The sequence below is a fragment of the Ursus maritimus genome, unplaced genomic scaffold (genome assembly GCF_017311325.1).
Source record: "Ursus maritimus isolate PB19 unplaced genomic scaffold, ASM1731132v1 scaffold_8, whole genome shotgun sequence".
In the NCBI taxonomy this organism is placed as follows: domain Eukaryota; kingdom Metazoa; phylum Chordata; class Mammalia; order Carnivora; family Ursidae; genus Ursus; species Ursus maritimus.
In genome coordinates, this window is record NW_024426996.1 from 25,515,954 (window position 1) to 25,538,145 (window position 22,192).

The 22,192-nt window shown below is 38.8% G+C and overlaps 1 protein-coding gene across 1 annotated transcript in view; it reads right to left on the minus strand.

Moving 5' to 3' along the window:
• LOC121101544 (alpha-fetoprotein-like) overlaps positions 1 to 22,192 on the minus strand; it is a 42,085-nt gene that overhangs the window by 15,081 nt on the left and 4,812 nt on the right. The window contains exons 5-12 of the mRNA XM_040625362.1: positions 18,452 to 18,584; positions 16,333 to 16,430; positions 15,244 to 15,373; positions 9,608 to 9,822; positions 7,368 to 7,500; positions 5,661 to 5,758; positions 3,022 to 3,160; positions 81 to 307 (exon numbers count right to left, since the gene is read on the minus strand). Coding sequence (XP_040481296.1) covers positions 81 to 307; positions 3,022 to 3,160; positions 5,661 to 5,758; positions 7,368 to 7,500; positions 9,608 to 9,822; positions 15,244 to 15,373; positions 16,333 to 16,430; positions 18,452 to 18,584 — 1,173 coding nt within the window. The remainder of the gene's footprint in view (positions 1 to 80; positions 308 to 3,021; positions 3,161 to 5,660; positions 5,759 to 7,367; positions 7,501 to 9,607; positions 9,823 to 15,243; positions 15,374 to 16,332; positions 16,431 to 18,451; positions 18,585 to 22,192) is intronic.

Below are 22,192 nucleotides of genomic sequence, written 5' to 3' on the forward strand. Positions count from 1 at the left end.
CCGAGCCCAGTTTACAGTTCTCTATACCTGCTCGCTAAGGGCAGAACAAATTAAAGAACAAATTAAACAAAGATTCTTACTTTTGTTTTTCAGTTTGGAATTCCTCGTCCTGAGCTTTGCACAAGTTCTCTTTAAGGTTGGTGATTTGGTCACAGGATAAAGGCGGAGAAATGTAAGTTCCATCCCCTTGCAGATCATCAAAGCATGGCTTCCTGAAGGCATATGAGTCATCACAGCAGTGGCCCACACCAGCATTGATAGCCTCTGCCTCATGTCTTCTGCATAAAGCTCCAAGAATTAGTTTTGCCTTTCCCAGAAGAGAATTACAATAAGAGCCATAAGGTTTTGGTCGTGTGTGTGTGTGTGTGTGTGTGTGTGTATTTTTTTTTTTTAACTTCGTAGAAAATAAGACTCATAAATATCTCAAATTCTGGTTTCTGCTAGCTCTGCCTGGATTTCACCATTCGGGAAAAAGCAGGAGCGTCAGATGCAGCCTGGTTCCCAGACTTGTCCTCTCTCTTCCCCTCATCCTCAAGTTGAGTTCACTTGGTCTCCACCTCCAGGTTCCTTCCCAGTCCAGTTTGTAGACCAGTGTTGACTTAAGGTAGGAGTTTCTTATGCTCTTTTAAATTAAAATCAAGCCTCAAGTCAACAGCACTGCTAATTTCACTCAGATGTATATTTGATGAGTGGAGTTCTTACTTAAGAAGCTCAAATCCAATTTGTTTCTTTCTTTCTTTTTTTTTTATAACTGGACAACTGTAACCACCACAGAACTTGGCATATGGTAGATGCTCTATGAATATTGAATAAATGAATGAATGAATGAATGAATGGTGAAAGAAATCCTTGGATCCTATTCCAGTTATCTCCTTCATTTCCTTGTCTTCTTCTAGAACTGTCACTTTGCCTTGCTCCTCGTGTGTCTGATTCTTAGCCTGATGCTATCTACAAGTCTGTCTGTATGCCTTTCCAAGCATGACTCTCCAAGTTCCCAATCATTTATGTATTTGGGAATGAAGTACTTGAAGTCAGTGAGCATCAACATTTCATGTATGAGTTTATCCATTTTAATTTTATCTTTTTAAAAATTTTATTTACTTATTGGACAGAGAGTTAGAGAGAGAGCACAAGTAGGCAGAGCAGCAGGCAGAGGGAAAGGGAGACGCAGACTCTCTGCTGAGCGGGGAGCCCGACGTGGGGCTCGATCCCAGGATGCGGGGATCATGACCTGAGCTGAAGGCAGACGATTAACCGACTGAGCCACCCAGGCACCCTGATGTGTGAGTTTATCCATTTTAAATGTAACCAAAGAGATCACCTTAAAATAAGGCTTTAGAAACATATATGTCTAATTGAAAGAGTTCCCCAAGGAAGGCATGACTAGATAATAAAAATTTATAATAAAATAAAAGTTAGACAGGGCTAGATAATAAAATTTTTATATCTGCTATGAAAAAAAATTCTGTTTTATCAGAAGAAAGACCAATTTAGCATAAAGGAGATGTTCTATCAAGAACATAGGGCAGAGAAAGCTGTCACCAAATAAGAATGCAGTAGTGTTAAAAAAAATACCACTTGAGAGAGACCTGGAGACTACATCTTGGAGACAGGAACATACAAGTCCCTCGAGGGACTTCTCCCTCTCCATTGTGAGGAAGACATAATTTCGCATTCTTCGGGATAGCCTGGAAGAAATATCCCTTAAGACCATCTCTAAATATTTTGAGTCAGGAAAAAGTGTAGTCTAGTTATTAGGCCCAATTATTGCTGCCACTGGAAAGACATTTCTTATTGCAAATGAACACACTGGTGGTATTCTGTCTAATAATAATTTAACACTTGTGAGTTTGATGTGAGATAATAGAAAATAAAGTTGATTTTGACCCCAGCTCCTGACAAAAGGTCTTCGGAAACCCTTGTAAATTCCTAAGTGATAAGAGAGCTAGGAGCATCTTTTGTTCTAATGAAGTGACTCTGGGGGGGCTCCTGAGTGGGAGCTGAAGACCAAGCCATGATTGGAAGCTTGGAATTTTCAGCCCCACCCTGCTTCCCATTCTCCAGAGAGAGGAGATGGGCTGGAAATGAGTTAGTAATTGATCATATATACATAAGGAAGCTTTTTAAAATCCCAGTAGTATGGGGGTTGGAGAGGTCCCAGGTGAGTGAACCCATCCACATACTAAGAGATTGACACATCCCAATTCCACAGGAATAGAAGCTTCTACACTCAGGATGCCCCCAGACCTCACCCTATGTATCTCTTCATTCACCTATTTCCTTTATCAAATGTTTTACTTATCTGGTAAACTTAAGTGCCCTCTGAGTTCTATGAGCTGCTCTAATAAATTAATCAAACCTGAGGAGGAGATCATGGGAACCTTAGATTTATAGCTGGTCAGTCAGAATCATAGGGGACAACCTGGACTTGCAATTGTTATCTGAAGTGGGATGGGGGCAATCTTGTAGGACTGAGCCCTTAACCTGGGGGATATGACACTATCTCCAGATAGATAGTGTCAGCATGAGTTAAACTGTAGGACACCCAGCTGGTGTCACAGAGAATTGCTTGTTGTGCAAAAAAACATCTGGTGTCAAAGGTGTTGTGAGTGTGGTAGTTATTGTAAGAATAAAGGAGAAACATGGGAGGAAGACTGTTTTTTGGGGTTTTTTTTCCCTATACATTTGATTAGGATGACTTAATCTAAAATCAGCATTATCTTTGAAGTTGTTGACAAAGTCATTTTTGTTGGCTTGAAAATCCAAGAATTAGACCCTGGGGTATGATCCAAGTAAAGACTTGTTGAATCTGACATCACCACCGTTAGGGAAGTAACAATCTTATCTCTGCCATTAATCAAGACAATTGGCATGATCTGACCTAGAGAAAGTTCTCCTAGAGACAGAAATATTAAGCTCCATGGACAATTCATGATGTGTCCACAAACATGAGATCGATTGCTGGAGGCTGGAGATTAGGACTTCAAGAACACGCAAACATAAAGTCACAGATGTACTTACCGAGTCCTCCATGCAGGCAAACTGTTGCTCATCTCTCAGTGGGCAGCATTTGGTGGCAGCGGCCGCCATGTTCTTCGTGAATGTAACCAACTCTTGAGCAGATAGTTGGGGAGCTTTCTTAGTATAAAGGATTATGAGCCTGAAAGAATAATTTCCTCTTACTCCTGGCAATGACCATGTGCCTAAAAGGAAGAATTCTGGAGTTTCCTCAATATTTGACAATCTCCAGCTTAGATTGAACAAAGCATTAAATAGGGTTTAATTCTTTTTAGTCCTTGTTCCAATGGCCCAATAACTTACTCAATATTCCTGGAATTCTCTTCACACTTCACACATCACTCCACCCTGATCCTTTGCAGGGCGTGGGGAGGGGGTGGGGGGTAGTACTTATCAAGGATACTATGAGAGCTAATGTGGATGGTTGCAAAATCAGTCTTAGTAAAATCAGCTTCTGAAATAAATGTATACATAGGCCATTAAAGCTTGTGTTGGTTGTCTACAGTGTGTAGGAATAGGGGCACAGCAACAATCAGCAAACAGGCCCTACTTTCACGGGGCTCACACCCTAATGGGTGAGATAGCAGGTACACTTGACTTAGTGACAGGAATTCAGAGTGCTGTGGGTGCACAGAGAATGGCAGCTAATCCCATCCCAGCGAGGTCAGGCATACCTCCCGGAGGTAATGGCATGTGGGCTGAGATCTAACAATAACAAAAAATGAGCCAAGTGAAGGGAGTGAAAGTGGGAGAGGAGCCATTGAATGTGATTGTGGCTTTGTTTTGTGGGGTTTTGCAGGGGGGTAATTGGGGATTGGATACAGAAAGAGGAACAAAGCTTAGTTACAGGATCAGATTTGCATTGTTTTTAGGATAATTATAGTTGCCACATAAAGGATGAGTGAAGGTGGTCAAGAAGCATTGTGAAAGAAGAAGTTGAAGGCCATTCAAGAAGAGAGACAGTGATAGCCTGAAGTAGAAAAGTGGTAGTGGGAATAGAGGGATATGAGGAAGATTTTAAGGAGAAAGAGTCTACTGACCTGGATTTGAAGACAACAAAAAGTCAGACTCAATCATTGCATTTATATTACAATGGACTTGGGTAAAGAATTTAGCTGTAACATCCAAAGAGCAGGCAACCTAATCCAGTGGTTCTCAGTGTATGACTGGTGGACCAGCAGTATCAGCAGCGCTGGGGACTTGAGTGTTATATGCAACTAATGAATCATCGAACCTTGCATCAGAAACCAGGGATGTACTGTATGGTGACTAACATAATGTAATAAAAAAACATTAAAAAAAAAAGCAAATTATCAGGCCTCATCTCAGACGTATGGAATGAGAAATTCTGGGGATGGGGCTGTGTTTTAACAAGTCCTTCAGGTAATTCTGATGTACTCTAAATTTTGAGAACCACAGATCTAATCCTTAAACTGAACATTAGCAAATGAACACAGTGTAGAAGTAATAAGCCAAATATTCCTTCTGAAAGAATAATTTTTTTGGATCCATTATTCTGGACATCAATTAATTAATTAATTAATTCCTTTAAAATATCACTTTAATTCCTGCACAATTTTTGTATTTGTTTGGATAGACTAGGTTTGTAACAATAACAAAAAATGCAACTTCGTTGCATGGCTTCAAACCACAAAGGCTTATTTCTTATTCAAGCCATATGTCCAGTACAATTTGGCATGATGGTTCTGCTTACCTTGATCATTCTGGAACCAAGACAGATAAATCGGCTGCCTTCTCAAATGTATCTGGCTATTGTGTAAGAAGGAAAGGAGAAAATAGGAAAGCACGCATCGGTTGTTAAACTTCTGCCCCCAAAGTTTTCATATTTTATTAGCCAAATCAAGTCACATGGTGTGATATATATATATATATTTCTAAATGGACACAATATTTTGCAGATCCTCCAATCAAGAGGTTGAATCTATTTCTCTACCCCTTGACTCAGCTTGGCCATATGGCTTACTTTGACTAATCAGATAGTAGCAAATGTGATATAAGTAGAGTCTTAAAACTGGACATCAATTTCAAGCTGAATTTATGGAACACCATATCAAACTGATTTTTTTCCTCAATACTCTACTTCTAAATAGACTATTACAGTAAGACCCTAAAGATGACTAAAAATTGGCCTTTGGTTTTTGATAGAGTGGTCTTTGACATATCAGTCTCTGCACACAGATTTATGTATTCTCTCTGGCAAATAGCTAAGGTATCTATTCATCTCTACCTTCTACGGTGAAAATACTAAATTTACTATATGACCAGACTTGAAACTGACAAAGGGACCCTACAGCTGCAGGCAAAGCCCCAAACTAAATGCCCAGGTGGGAGGGAGAAGACCCCAAAGAGACTGCAGGAAGGCAGCCAGGGCCTGCTTGTTTCCCTAACCTCTGGACATTGGCTGGAATCTGGAAACTGGCCTGGAAAGCCACGTGGAAACATCTAAGGCTATGAGGACATCCGCATTATCAAGACAAAGAGAGCAAGGTTAATTTTGAACTCATTTTTTCCTTGGCCTCTGAGATTTCAAGGTTGGATGTAGACTTTTAGTAGCCCTCAGTGTCAGGAGTTAACACAAACTCACTAACAAGCATAAATCTGGACAATATCGTGAAACCTACCTGTCATGGAAGTTAGCATTTCCTAGTTTCTCATGTAAATCACAGTGATGTTTTACACGCTCATGGCTTTCACGAATCACTCTTTGGAACATCTCTTGCTGGAAAATAGAGATAATCAGTGTTATCACTGTAACAAAATATCTTGAGGTAAGATTGCAAAACCCTGATAGTTTAATGTAACTGTTTTCCTAAACCCAGGACTTTATTTACTTAGTGAGCTTGCAAATCTCGAAAAACACATTCTGGTAAAATAGGAACGGCCATGTACTTTATGGAGAAAAGAAGTGGTCTAACAAGATTGATATTTAGTTTCTGGCGATATAAACTCGTTTGTGGATACGGTGTATTTTCCAAGCATAAGGCAAATCATTCATCAAGGCCAAAGAGCTCTTTAAAGGTAGCTTACAGATCTCAGTTTGACTGGTCAGAGTGTGCTGGTTGTATTTAATAATACAGCCTTTTTACATAAACAGCACAGATACAGAGATACAGATATAGGCATGAAATATAGATATGTATTAAGAAGTCACGGTTTAATAAAAACAGGTAGCAGCCTTTAATATAGTAAAGCACTCCACAAATACACATTGAAGCGAATCAAATGGAATTCGCAGAACTAACCGCTAGTTCAAAGAGTTCTTCAACTATGTGCATAAAATTCCAGCAGGAAAATACAAGTGACCTTGCAGGCTTAGCTCTTCAGTAGGAGGACAGGTTATCATCTCAACTAATCTGACCCAGCGTACCTGGTCTTCCTGAGCAGTGTTTGTTACAGTGACAATTTTACCAGATTTGCAAACTGTTTGCCTGGATTGAACCCTTAGCCTTGCCCGTACTGCTTGTGTGATGTTGGGCAAGTCTTTTAAACCTTCTACAACTCAGTACTCTCATCTGTAAAATGCAGTTACTAATTCTGGCATTACCTATGTTACTGGGCTGGCGTGAGGATCCAATAGGACACTGGTTGTAGAGTTGCTTTGTGAACTCTAACCATCCATGCTCCTGTAAGGTGCTGTTGTCACAATGATTGTTGTGGAGGTCTACTGGGGATGCTGCGAAAGGGTGCTCACCCTCAGGGGAATAAATTACCTTCGTTGATCCTTCTCTCTGGGAACTGAAAGGTGGTAGATGTACTTGCTTGAGCCCAGACAGGACAAGAGATCCGTCAATCCTCTACCAGTACCCTGCCCTCTGTCAACATGGAAGCCATTGCTTAGAAGAACAGAAGCCAGAACCACCTGGCCCCTGGTAATGCATGGGTAAGCGATCATCTGGTCACATATGTAAGGTCACCTGCTTTTTTCATGTCAGGTGCACAAACAGAGCTGCTGCAAACAGTATGATTTCTGGCCTGAAACAGGGACAGTTTCCAGGACTGCTTAAAGGAAATAGTCAACGTTCTCAGACCTTAATATGCTGTGCTTTCATGCCATCTGCTACGGAGCCCAGACACTCATCAAAAGAGTAGATTGCACAGAGAAGTTTTCATGAAGCACAGAATCTATAAGACAGTGACTCAGAGAGCTGCTACTGTATGATGATGTGTCCTTTGGTTTAGAGGAAAATTATATTTGTTGTGCAGTGTTGGGAATTAGCAAGAAGACGCACAATCCTTTTATAAAATACGGCACTACCAACAGCACCGGAATTTTTCCTAGGTTGGTAATTACTTATGAGTAACAAGTTAGAAAATAAAAAGGCATTTACCCCATTGCTATAGCATTCCAGAGGATTTTCTAATTTACAGCATTTTGCCAATAAATTTTGATATACAGTATCCACTCTTAAAATCACAGGAACTGCCAATTCTGAATGTCTTCTTGAATATTCATAAAGAAACCTGTATCCATATCAAACATATTAGAAAGTAAACAGTAAAATTCAGAAGACATGAGTTTTCTTTCAAGACCTAATTATGATTATGAAATTTTTTCAATATTTTCACTGATTCTAGGCGTTTGGAAACCTTGGGTGGATGGCAGGGAGGTTTCATTGACTACATTTTGAGATAAGGAAACAGAATCAATAAAATGACGAGATTTTTGCAAAGTCACACAGGAGTGGCGTCAGATTCAGAACTTGGAACTAAAACAATCTGATTAGCTGAGAGTGTCTGGTTCAGGGTCACTAACTTACTTTTATGAGAAATTAATTCCCAGTGATTGGATGAGAGCACATTTTTCTCAAACATCTTTGAGCCTAGATTTTATAAGTATTGGAATTTTTGTGCTAGGAAGTGCTAGCTAGTTATTAAAATCATCATCTTCCCCTCTTTTCCAGATAAGCTTTCAAGCTCGAGTAGTCTGAGCCTAATCTACACATTCTTCTGGGTCACAAGAAAGAGAAATTTGGACCCTAGAATGTTTACAAAGGAATCACAGAGTTGCAGGAGGCACCTTTGAAGTGATCTTATCCAACCACCTAAGTTAGTAGCTCGAACACAAGAGCCTAAGGAAATTAAGTGGCTTGACCTACATTCCAAAGTTTACGCATGACAAAGCTAGTCTTGGAACTCTGGTCTCCCAACTCATAGCTTAATGTGATATCCACTACGAAGTTGTGCCTATCGACTTTTCTAGTACCAAATGCAAGTTTAGGAATGAGTGGGTTCAGGCAGTGACATTTACTTTTATAAGCCATATCAAATGTAATTTCGGAAATATAGCTCAAATCATTCTACAGAGTGCTTTGAAGAAAACTCAAATTCTTAGGCTTTGTTGGTTTAATTGCTCCAAATAATGCTTCACAAAGTGACTTTGGAAATACTTCAATCACACAGCGGTATTGCTTTAATATTACGTATTGAAATCAGTTTGTCTTGCACAAATTAATAGGCATTTCTGAATGGACACCAGAATCTCTCTAATCTTTAAATGCCACACCACGGCTTTGGTAGTAGGTATTTAATTAATTAGAATAGAAGAGTTCACCAGGTATACCAATCTGAAGCCCTTACTTAGGAATGAGTACTTTGGAGCAAAGTTTGCAAACACTTGACCCTCACTGTGTTTTTAAAAATTCTGTATTAGTTGTCAACATTTAAAAATCAAGTGCCTTTCGGCTTCTTTCAAAATGCAGTAGACCTTATGACCCAGCAATTGCACTACTAGGTATTTATCCCAAAGATATAAATGTAGTGATCCGAAGGGGCACCTGCACCCCAATGTTTGTAGCAGCAATGTCCACAGTAGCCAAACTGTGGAAAGAGCCCAGATGTCCATCGACAGATGAATAGATAAAGAAGAGGTGGTGTGCATACACACACACACACACACACATACACACACACTGGAATATTACTTGCCATTTGCAACAATGTGGATGGAACAAGAGGGTATTATTGCTAAGTGAAATAAGTCAATCAGAGAAAGACAATTATCATATGATCTCACTCATATGTTGAATTTAAGAAACAAAACAGAGGATCATAGAGGCAGGGAGGGAAAAAATAAAACAAGACAAAATCAGAGAGAGAGACACAAACCATAAGAGACTCTTAATCATAGGAAATAAACTCGGCATTGCTGGAGGGGAGAAGGGTGGGAGGGATGGGGTAATTGGGTGATGGACGTTAAGGAGGGCAACATGACGTGATGAGCACTGAGTATTATATAAGACTGATAAATCACTGAACTCCAACTCTGAAACTAATAATACACTATATGTGAAGTAATTAAGTTCATGAACTTAAATGAAAAATAAAATAAAATAAAATAAAAATGCTGTAGACCCAATCACCCAAAGCCTGCATTCTCATATGCTAACAAGTGACTGGAGTTGTATAAGTAGCTGCCACTTCAGACTCTGCCAAGCATCTCCTCTTGAACAATTTAAGTCACTCATCTACATCTTGGGCTAGCCTCTGTCATCACCCAAACCTACAACCTTCCCCCCAAATCCATAAATACAATATTCCGTTATGAAGATTTTACAAAAATCTGTATTACTCTTGCAGGAGATCATCTGGCTTGCTGGAGAATTGCTTGCATACAGATCGGTCTTCTGTAAACCTGCCGAGTGGCATGAATGAAAGATCAGGCTTATTGTCATTTTCTGAGATGATAATGCATTCCCCTCGGAATGGTACCGGCAGTGCACAGCACGGACTGATTTTGCTGGAGAGGATCGACTGTTTGGAACAGGTGTAGTTCATAAGCTGGCTCTATAAAACATCAAAAGGAGCAGTTATTTTTGATGACTTCATTCTGAACTTATTTATTTTTATTGTTGTTACTAGAAAACCAGAGAAAAAGTTGGTATCTTCCATTGCTTTATCCTTGGCAAACTGAGTGAGAGACCAAAAAGGTCATGTATAGTTACTTGTTCTAATAAAGAAGGCTTCTCTATTTGACCTCATTCAAATGTCACAAGCTCTTTTAACATCTCTTAAGGAACTTAAGGGGAGACAGACTTTAGTATTGTTTCCATGGTTAGCCCCACAAGATACAAAGAAGAGTTTTATTGTCTTGCTATTGTTGTTATTGTTTTAGGATTCCAATTTAGGAAACATTTTGTCTCTGTCATTTACCACATATATTGTTATAATATTACTGTTATGCTTACATATTTAATGTATTTACTTACACACACATACACAAATAATTATGCATGTGTGCGTATGAGTAAGTTAATCTCTACACTTAAGAAACTCATAGTCTAATTAGAGAGTCAAATAATTGATCAACAAGCATAATGCAGTGTAACAGAAGTTGTAGGAGAAGTGCATATGTGACGCTTTGGAAGAAAAAAGATTGGCAATACAGATTGGGTGGAGAGCAGAGGGAAGATATTAAACAATTTGAGTCCTGAAAGACAAATAAAAGTTACTTGGAAACTAACAAAGAGGAAGAACATTCCAAAATTATTCATCTTTATATATAAAAAATCCTGGAAGTGAAAGAATATGACATATTTGGGGAAATGATATGTAGGATCTTTAGGGGTTATTGAGAAAATGTAGTTGAGAAATGATGGGGCTTACTCTGGAAAACAGTGTGGAAGTTCCTCAAAAAGTTAAAAATAGAACTACCCTACAATCCAGCAAGTGCACCACTAGGTATTGGCCCAAATACAAAAATTGTAATTCAAAGGGACACATGCAATCCCATGTTCACAGCAGTAATATTTACCAGCATCAAAGAGTGGAAGCAGCCCAGTGTCCATTGACTGATGAATGGATGAAGAAGAGGTGGTAGATACATATACAATGGAATATTACTCAGCCATCAAAAGAATGAAATCTTGCCATTTGCAATGATGTGGATGGAGCTAGAGTGTATGAAGCTAAGTGAAATAAGTCAGTCAGAGAAATAGAAGTACCATATGATTTCACTCACGTGGAATTTAAGAAACGAAACAGATGAACACAGGGGAAAAATAAGAGAGGCAAACCATAAAACAAACTCTTTGTGATAGTGAACAAACTGGGGGCTGCTGGAAGGGTGGTAGGTGGAGGATAGGCTAGAAGGGTGATGGGGATTAAGGACGGCACTTGTGATGAGCACTGGGTGTTGTATGGAACCACTGAATTCTTCTCCTGAAACCGAGGGACAGCCATCTCGGACTATATGTACAAAATAAAAAAAATTTTAAAAAAGACAGATATATTGGGAATACCAATTTTTAAAGGGTAGTAGAAGAGAGGAAGAAAATTGATGAAAGAAATTGTGAGAATACAGACATTCCAAGTAGATGAAAAACTTCTCCCACCACCTATCATCTTCTAGACACACCTTTGCAGTCATCCCTGGAAAAATAAATCAGCGCAATGATTGACAGCTTTGGCTCTGAAGTCCAACTTCCTGAGTTCTAATCTTGACTTTGCTACTTCCCAACTTCGTGACCTAGGCAAGCCACTTTGCCTCTTGATGCCTCAATTTTCCTCATCTATAACATGGGGTTAAAGTAATACTTCCTAAGATTGTAGGAACTAAACGGATTAATAATTATTAGGAACAAAGAAAGGAGCCTGACCCACGTTAAGTACTATAAAAGTGTGTGTTGAATAAAAATAAGCACTAACAATTATGGAAATTTACAATTACAATACAAATGACTGGGAATGTTTTAGTTCTTGTGTTCAGTATCAAATTCGTGGATGTCCACTAAATAATTATGTTTATAACATTAAAAAAACAGCTAAACAAATCTGAGGGAACTAATAAAATTAAAAGCAGAAACTTAGTAGAATTAATAAATAAGCCCGAGAACTTTGCCTTGGAGAAGACCAAGGCATTAAACAGGACCTTTGCAAAGCTAATTAAACAAAGGAGAAAACGCGAATACATGGAGAAAAGGAACTATAACTACATACTTGATGTTTTTAATTACCAAATAACATTATTATGTAGAACTCAATACCTAAATGAGAAAATGCTGATAAAGGAGACTTTATTTTTAAAAAATGTGTGTTCTAAAACCCGACCCAAAAATGGTGCCGTTGATGCTGAATGGTCACAATAGTTATAAATTCACTGAATTTGTGAATACTGATGCATCAGCCCTGGGGGAATCCAGGATTAGTTGCCTGCAAGTCTCTGGTCACATTTTTGTTGTCAAGAGATCAAGACCTAACCTTGTGTTATGTGTGTTTCTATTTAAAGACCCCTTATTTAATACACACTTGATTTATTAATGTTGAACTAATACATCTAACAGGTTAGTTTCTCCATAAGGCACATCATGGCTTCTCTGTGTTTAGGAACTCCAGACAGCACTTCAACACTATGCCTGGGGGCCATTTCAAAGAGCTAACTCCCCAACAAAAAAACACAAAAATGTGGAAAATGTGGCACTAGACTGCAGAAAGGACACTTATTTACAGTAAGAAGGCAGAACCTTGATGTATTTCCTCCCAGTGGGACTACTGGCATCAGGCAACTCAAATTCTCCACTGCTCTGAGCGTGCCCAGCAAGCCTGCAGACGACCACCAAAGTGCATAGGCAACTCAAATTCTCCACTGCTCTGAGCGTGCCCAGCAAGCCTGCGGACGACCACCAAAGTGCTATGAGTATTGACTTGGGGGTGACAGATAAATGTTGGCAAATAGGTGAATTCACAAACACTGAATTAATAAATAGTGAGGATAGACTGAAATTTGTCAAAATAAATCTATAGCAAAAGAAATTGAAAAGCTGTCTCATGGGTTTCTGTCTCAATCTCTGCTCCAGTTTCACGGACAAGTTCTTTCAAACCTTCACAAAACAGGTCATGCTCAATACTGTTACATTATTTCAGAGATTTTGAAAGGAAGAACAGTGCAATTTTGGGGAGGTAGCATAACTGAATACCAAAACCTGAAAGTTCTAGATCAATTTCATGTAAACACAAATGCAAAAATTTGAAAATTATGCATATATAAAATCCAGAAATAAAGCAAAATGAGATGAATGTAAGCAATGTAAAGATGATTAAAAATTAAGAAATCTGGGGCGCCTGGGTGGCGCAGTCCTTAAGCGTCTGCCTTTGGCTCAGGGCATGATCCCAGCGTTCTGGGATCGAGCCCCACATCAAGCTTCTCTGCTGGGAGCCTGCTTCTCCCTCTCCCACTCCCCCTGCTGTGTTCCCTCTCTCGCTGGCTGTCTCTGTCAAATAAATAAATAAAATATTTAAATAAAAAAAATTAAGAAATCTTTTAATATGATTCACCAATGAATAAGTTAAATGGAAATCAAAGGATGATCCTAAGAAAACAAAAGAACATTTACTAATGTTAAGAATCCATCCCAATTAAAAACAAAAGGACCTCGGGGCGCCTGGGTGGCTCAGTTGGTTTAGTGTCAGACTCTTGATTTGGGCTTAGTTCATGATCTCAGGGTCCTGAGATAAAACCCCTTGTCGGGCTCTGTGCTCAGCACATCTGCTTGAGATTCCGGCCCCCCTCCGCCCTGTTCATGTGCACGCTCTCTCTCAAATAAATAAATAAATTCTTTTTTTAAAAAAACTAACCTCTAAAATAAGAATGAAAAATCTCTTAACACACAGACAATACCTTTCTCAAGTGAGTAACTTTAAATCTGTTTCCATGAAAGTCTGGACCAAGACAGGAATGCTAGAACCATTTATAGTTATTTTATATTGTTTGTGAATACTAGCCAATATGATGAAATCATTAACGATTGTTCTGGCATTCCTGACATGGTGTAGAACTATAAATGGAGTTGTTATTTTGGCACGGGTATTGTTTATGTGTTAAAGGATATTAGAGATTTTGTTTTGTTTTAATTACGATGGAGTCTGTCTGGTCCCCACTTTCTCTTTACTCTTCCCCCAAGTTCACCTAATCTTCACACAAATAGCATTCTAATAGTCTGTCCTGAAAATCCAGGACTCCTACTAAGTAAGCGGGGGAGTCTGTCTTCCAGCACTCGCTGGGATTCCTGCCATACAGACAGAAGCTCAAGAATGACATTATACTGTGTATCCCCAGGATGAAAGGGGCAGTGCCTGCGGTCACCCTTCCCAGCAGTCGGGCTGAATATGGCACTGACTTCACAACCACAAGAGGTACCAAAGAAAAGCTGTGGTCAGACCCCAACTCTGTTCTAGCAAAGTAAATAGTTGAGGACGTAGAATCCGAGGGATGCTATTGTCTATGCGATGACTTTCTATTTTAACACCGTAGTTGCTTATATCCCTTAATCTTTCATGGAATGGGACTAAAATCGTTGAAGGTGGAGACTCCTGTCTATAAGAGTCGTGGACATCCCCATGAAATGATGATACTAGTCTTCTTTGTTCCTGGGTTTTATTTATCATGATGAAAATTCTTCAATTTTCTAACTTGCAGAATGAGTAGGAACATGACTTGTAACCTGTGATTTACTAAAGCCTCGTCGGGTTTTTGACAGTTACAATTTTTCCTTCTCTGGGATTTAGAGACTTTACACTTGGATGAGGGGCAGGTGAATTCTATGGTGTCCATGCCCCCAAACCGCAAGCCCACCTCTTTGTCTTGATGTCTCTCTTTCCTCCAGTCTGATGTGGCCTGGGGCTCTAGGTTGCAATTCTGGGACTTGCTTGGGATTCAAAGGTGAATGAAATATAAACCTATTTGGAAGGCAATTAGAGGTCAGCTCTAAAAATTAAAGAATAACAGAATAAAGTGAAAAAAGACAGGATAAGTAAGGAAGAAAGGAAGGGAAGGAGGAGAGGAGTGAGAAAAGAAGTGTGGGAGGGAGAAAGAAACAAATCAAATCATTGCCTGAGCTGGGACAAGACAAGAGGGGAGACATTCTGGTAATTCCGGTAAGATTGAGAAATGCTCATTACTTTATTTTAGATGCATTATGTACCATGGTCACCTTTCTTTAAGAATTGAAACTTTTGGGGCGCTTTGGGTGGCTCAGTTGGTTAAGCATCTGCCTTCGGCTCAGGTCATGATCCCAAGGTCCCGGGATTGAGCCCCATGTGGGTCTCCCTGCTCAGCGGGAGTCTGCTTCTTCCTCCTCCCCTCCCCCTGCTGTGCTTCCCTTTCTCTCTCTCTCTCTCTCTCTGTGTCAAATAAATAAAATCATTAAAAAAAAAAGAATTGCAAGTTTTTTTCAAGGCTGAAGTGAGTTTTAAGAAAGGAGAGGCTCTCACCCTGCCAAGTACGCACGCGACTACGTCTCCTTCGCAACACGTCTGATGCAGATTTTTAATATCCACGGCCAGCCTGGCAATTTCAGAAAAGTTAGCTTTCGGTTGTTTTTTAGTCAGCAGAACCAATTCCCTGAAAAGAAAAATAAGTACATTTTAAACCATATTTTGAATTCAATCCTTTCTAAAATTAGTTCTAGTTCATTGAGTAACCAAAATAATAAACACATTTGCAAATGTAGGAGGAAGACAGTATATTTTAAATGCCTTCTATTTCTTCAATCATAGCACTCAGAGTCACACAAAGATCTAAATCACAAAACAAATACCATTCAATTCATAATCATGCAAAATACAGTCATTTTCATCATTGAAATGATCACTTAAAGACGCTGAGTTGCTTAGATGGGTAATTTGGAAATTTATCTGACCTGACTTTCCAAGTAAAATTCTTCATCATAAAGGCAACAATTCTAAGAGTCTTGGGTCTCCCTTGCCTCTCCCCATTGACAACTGAGCAACATCCCCCAAATTTCTCTGGCAATAGGGAAAATGGGCCTGCCTTATAAGGAGAACTAAGCTTCCATGCAGCCCAGTGTTGTTCCAAATTGGGGAAGAAAGGAAGGACACATCACTTCACAGGTAAACTTGGACAGAATTACAATCTGGGCCGGGAAAAAGGCACAATGAGTAACATCCAATTCTCCTCACCCCACACTCTTCCATCCCCACCCAGAAAACAACACTAGATTTTTCTGTTCTGCATGACACTGGAACCAAAATCTTTCCTGTTTTCCCAGAGAAAAGAATACATTTTGTCTGCCAGCTTTTATCATGCGGAACAATTAAGTTCATGTACAGAATCTTTTGTGCGCAAAGGAAGAAACTGAGGCAGGAGACAGTGGGTTGTGCGGTTTCAAGCCCAGCTCCATGTGCCCTATTGAACAGGCAAGTAGCATACGTGTAGAGAAAGGATCCAGGTTTGCATTGAGAGACGTTATTAATTGAAAGAAAAATGATTTTTCAAATGAGTTTGATCAAATGCGGTGATCCAACAGCAACAGAGTTCATATATCTCACTCAGTAACTTACACTGCTTTTGCTACTTTGTGGTTGAATTTAATCCCAATTTCACATAAATGGTGATGCCTCAAAGATATTTCTCTAATGTATTTTCTGATGGGTTCTAGCTGTAATTAGAAAAACAACTCATCAAAGAAATGTGGTCGTAACAGAAAAAGTCACTCTTGTCATTAGTAAACAAGAAAGAAAAGCAAAAGTTGTTTATCTCCTCAAAATTAGGAAGTCCTTATTGTCTTATTTAAAAGAGACCAAATGCAAAAGCACAATGTGGTTGGTTGGTTGGTTGGTTGGTTTTATAAAATAGCATCTCACTTCCCAGAGATCACCTGTTCTAGAACCTCAAACATAGGGAATAAAAAGAAGACATGAAAGTGAGCAAACAAAAGTCCAGAGAGCCACAAGAATAAATTTCAACAATGTCTTACAGTTGTATTTTGTTTTTATTCAAGTTACTAGCTCTGTCATCTTGGACGTGTCTCCTACTGCTTATCTAAAATATATGCTCCAGTTTTGCAATATACATTAAAGAAGTCTCCCACCCCCAATATGTTCATAGTTTTTAACCCAGGATTTTTACTTTGGAAACAATTGCAAATAAATTCTTCTACATAAAAAAAAAAACATAATTATGCAAAAAGAAGAACATGCATGTTTTGTTACAATGGCAACATTTTGGAGACAAAATGTCTCAACAGCAGAGTGATGGTAAAGTAAATAATGGCACATTGATTTTGACAAAATGTATACTTCTAATAAAAAGCAGGTATGTTTAAATCTCAAATCAAAACTAGATATGCAGTGTGATCACAACAATGTAAAAATAAAATCTGTGAATGGAAAAATGAATAAAAGGACATATACTAAAAGTGGTATCTCCGTGTACTGGGAGTATTAGTAATATTTTAAAAATTTCAGAACAACTCTATTTTTTCACTTAAAACATTATAGCGACCACAGATTATTTTTACTTTGGCTAACTGTACCGTACCGTGCTATTTTTAAGAACAAGTCAAAAAATATATACGAAGGCAACAGTCAAACCACAAAACTAGCACAATAATTATAACTTAATTTAGTAATTATTGTTAAATATAACTGTATTTTATAATTAATTGTAAATATGATTATTACTTTAATCCTTATTTTGTTGTAGTACACTCATTTAAAATCTAGTACAAACAAGCTTGTCTACTTCTTCAAGAGTCTCTGAAGACTTAACTCATAAACCACATTCTCTGATCAGAGACACAATTTTTACACACTTGGTCATGTCATTTTCTCTGAGGAAGAATGAAGAACTATTAGGAACAGACATCCTAGAAGCAGCAATACTGTCAAGATCATAAAGTGGGATAGAAGAGGGAAGAACTCTTGGCTAACTTCATAGGGGCATGTTATACGTTAAGGAAAATTCTCCACTGAGAAGGGTCAAAATTAAGAAAACTTTGTAACTTAAAAGAGTAAGCACAAGTTGCTTTAAAAAAAAGCTTAACCCCCACAAAAAAAGTTCATTCCTTAGAAATGTGAAGTAATGAGATATAAGTCTGCATGATCATTTGTTTTTCCATTTTTAATTAATATAAGCCTAAAAGGAAAAAAAAAAAAAAGACTGTCCTGCTTAGGAATTCAGATTGACTTCTGAAGGAGTCACTAGGGGACAAATGAAGAGGGAGGTAATATATATATATATATATATATTATATATAATATAATTATATATATTATTATGAAGAGGGAGGTAATATATATATATATATATATGGAGTCACTAGGGTCAAAAAGAGGGAGGTAATATATATATAATATATATTATATATATATATATATAATTTATATATATAATATATAATATAATAATATAATAATATAATAATATAAATTATATATATAATATATGTATTATTATATATATAATATAATATATATATATATATATATCAATCACATTGTGATAACAATGTGAATCGCCTCAGTCTCTCATCACCATGAGGTCTTATTTAGTAGGTCTGGAGAAGGGCTTCAGATTCTGCATTTCCGGTGAGCTGCCAGCCTATGCATATGAGCTGATCCACAGTCCACACTTTGCAGAGCAAGGCTCTAAATAACAGTTGACGTACGAATAGTTTACCTTTATCTGGAAGCATTCAGTTTTATTTTCTTCTTGGCAACATGACCGAATAGTGGTTTCATAGCAAGCAGACATGGTCAGAATAGTGGGTCCATACAAGAATGGATACTTTCGAGATGTTTCATAAATGTACCTGTAATTGGGCAAATACAAAGTTGTGTAATTTAGAATTCAAGGACATGTGCCAACACTGTTTCTTCATCTAGTTTTGTTGACCTGAGCTTCTAGAATTTCATGGTGAAAGAGATGAGGTAGCACAGTACGTAAACACACCACATGTTCACGTCACTCTGGACGGATCACTGTGAAGTTAGTCGGACATTCACTGAATGCCCATGAAGTGTAACTTCCAGGCTGGTGGGGAAAGAAAAAGTTACTAAAACTTTCATTTTTATGTAAGAAAGAAAGTTCAGTAGTCCAAACTGAATTGTAAATGCAGGCTTGTACAACTGGTGCAGGAGGATTAAATTAAGAATCTATTAGTGAGGGCGGAGGAGACTCTCAAGATCATCCGGAAGTTCTTTCTAGACTAGGAAAGTTAACGCCATTGTCCTCCAAGACGTGCCCTTCAATATTTTGGTCTGTTACTAAGTCTCCTGTCTTTATTTCTCTCTCTAGTTCATTCATTCCTCACACTAGTAAAGCCTGGGCATTAGGTCTGCCTTTCACTTATAATACATATCTCCTCTTATTTTTGCAAAGCTTGCTCAAAAGACCCCACAGACACACGTGCAAAAATACTCAACAAGATGACATTACAGGCAAAAACTGGCTCAATGCTCACACAAATCCAAATCCGTGTGCGTAGGGAGACTCCTTTTCCAGACTCCCTTGCAGTTAGTCTGAGAACATGTAACTGAGTCACAGATGGGGAAATGTGAGTGAATGTGCTCCACAGTGCTCTGAGGTGTGGCTGTTAATGTCTCAGCACAGTTCCCTGCTCTCTCTCTTTCTGTTTCACAGTGACCTTGGAAACACACGCTTCAGATAATATAGAGATGGAAACATCTTGCATTCCCGAGTTACCCCTTGGAGGAGAATTGTCAGGACCAGAGCCGAGTTAGAGAGAGATGAACTGCCAAGTGTCAGAGTAGCCAACTAAAACCAAATGAAAGTAACACTCAAGACTTTAATCACCGACTGGGAAAGTATGAGCAAGAGGTTAAACTGCAGAAGTGTCGATTCCTCCCCCTCTCCCCCTGTCCACTTCCCCCCAAGGTCCTGCACCCGTTGAGGATCCGGTAGAACACCACAGACTTGGGAATGGCTTTCTCCTGTGGGATTCCCAAACAAAAGCCCTTTCGGTTTGAAGGACCCTAGGGCAGGCGGAAGGAGAGGGGAAAGGGCCGGGAGTGGGAAAGCCCTGAGTGCTGAGCCAAAGTGTACAGAGGTCTGTCCAAGTTTCTCCCTCCATCACCCCTACGAGGAAGTCTCCGCAGAGGTCCCAGGGCCAGGAATGAAGCTGTGCACAAAAACACGGCCCATCTTGGGGGGGGGGGGGGATCGAGCCCTTGACTGCAGCTCCTTCAGAGACTGAAATGTGTTCTGCCCCAATCTGGTGTGGGAAGGGCAGCTTGCCCCCCTGAGACCTGCCACCTGTAATTACCTATTGTCAGGCATGAAAAAAAAAATCTGCCCAAGATTCAACCAGAAGCCAGACTCTTCAAGAGTCACCAAAGAGAACTACCCAATTTAGACTGTGGTATGAAAAAAAAAAATCTTTACTGAATTCAGTCAATATTTAGTACTTTAGGATTTATTTATAAATTTAGGATTTCCTCGTGACCACAGCATAGCTTTGTGCATCCTGATTATTATACTACTATCCCTAATACAAGTTTAAGATGTAATATCTGTAAAGCAGGCTGAAATCAGCGGGAAAATGGTGATACCAGAAAACCGGGTTTTCAACATTGAAAGGATAATGGAGGAAGCAATAGATAGAATAGGGACTTGGTTCATGTTTTAACTTGTTCCCACCCCCAGTTGCTTGGATAATACATAAATCTATATGCCTGCTCCTTTGGGATCTAATTCCTAGTCCTTTTGGGATCCCAGAGAAAGATACAGCTGCAGAAAACACTGAAGTCCAACGAAAAATTGCTACCGCTGCCTTCCCTGGAACAATTGAAAAAGCAATTATGTCTCATGACAAATAGCCAAGGAAATGCTTAAAATATTTCAATAGAAATCCCTGAGTACTACAGAGTCTAAAAGACAAAATCCCACCCAAGAAGGTGGCTAGAGTTTCTGGGGTCAGGGACTATATCCATATGTGACTTCATCAGAGGAGTATTTCTTGCTGCTTTCTGACCCAATAGGGAATAATGGTGCCAAAACGAAAGACTGGAGATTTGCAGGAGCCCTGAAGCACTAACCAAACATCAAGAGAGGCCTTATCTAGCAACTGGTGTGTAGCAATCCCGTGGTAACATTTCCTTTCAGTTGAAAGTACAAAATCTTTTCTTGTGGGTGGATGACCGAGGTGGTGGCCATTAGAGTTGTTTACCAGAGATTTCCAGCTCCCCTCCTTTCAGGGAAATGGTAGGATTGCACATTCCCACCCCCTCTGAGGTGAGGTATGACAATGTGACTTGCTGGTTAATGATGTGTGAGAAGAAATAATGAGTGTTGCTTCTGAACGAGCTTAAGAAGCAATACACGATTTACTATTAGCCCCTTCCCTTGCCATGGTAATCAAAGAAGCAAGTGCTGAGATGGTGTCTTTGTCAACCTAGGTCCCTAAGTGACCATGATAAGCAGACCTCCTTCCAATCCACATTGGACAGATAGCATGAGTGAAACAAACAAACAAACAAACAAACCTTTTGTTATATTGAGCTGCTGAAAATTAGAGATTATTTGCTACCACACTAAAGTTGGCTTATCCTGGGGTTATTACTTTTGCTTTTTAAAAACCTTTAAAGGAAAAAATCATCCATAAACCATGGAAGGAGAAAAATAGGCCAAATAATAGAACTAAACAATATTCATTAGCAAGACTTAGAAAAGTAGGTCTGTGCTCCCCCAAAAAACCCCTCTTCATTCTCACTAAGAGGTCCCAAACCCCTGGAATTTTCATCAATAGACTTCTATCAGCAGAGTTTCTTAAGCCCAACTTGTAGAAACAGAACAGAAGAGCAGAACTGATATTTTCAACAATCTGCCTCCCAACATAAGGCAAAATTCTTGGCCAATATGAAATTTCACCAAAGCCATTCAATACCTTGCTCTTTATTGTGTGTGCTGAATTAAGAGTTTATTTTTGTGCTACAGTAACAGTTCCCTTAGAAGATATTCAATATGAGCAAATCTAATTTCAAATCTCCAAAGACAAAGTTTAACTTAGTATAAGGAAAAGCTTTCTAATAATTAGAGCCATTTAAAAAATGGAATGTCTCAACTGTAAGGTAACATAGGGTCACGTTTGATTGGAAGTTGGGTTCTATAGTCAGACATACAATAGAAGCTTACAATAATTAAAACTGCTATTGAAAATTCCTCAGATAATCCAAAGGTACAGTAATTATGGTTTTGTGTATTTGTAGCCTATGCTATCTTCTGAAAAGTCTTAAAGAGCTGATTTCTTCCCCCAGCTCTAAATATGTTATTGTTTCCTTGGTTGAGAATTAAATGAAGTTGTTGCCTTATAATTATGAGACAAGTAATTAGAAAATTATTTTTCCTTGAATATCTATAGTTGTCTGCATATCAGTTAAGATTAGCTTTTAAAATAACTCC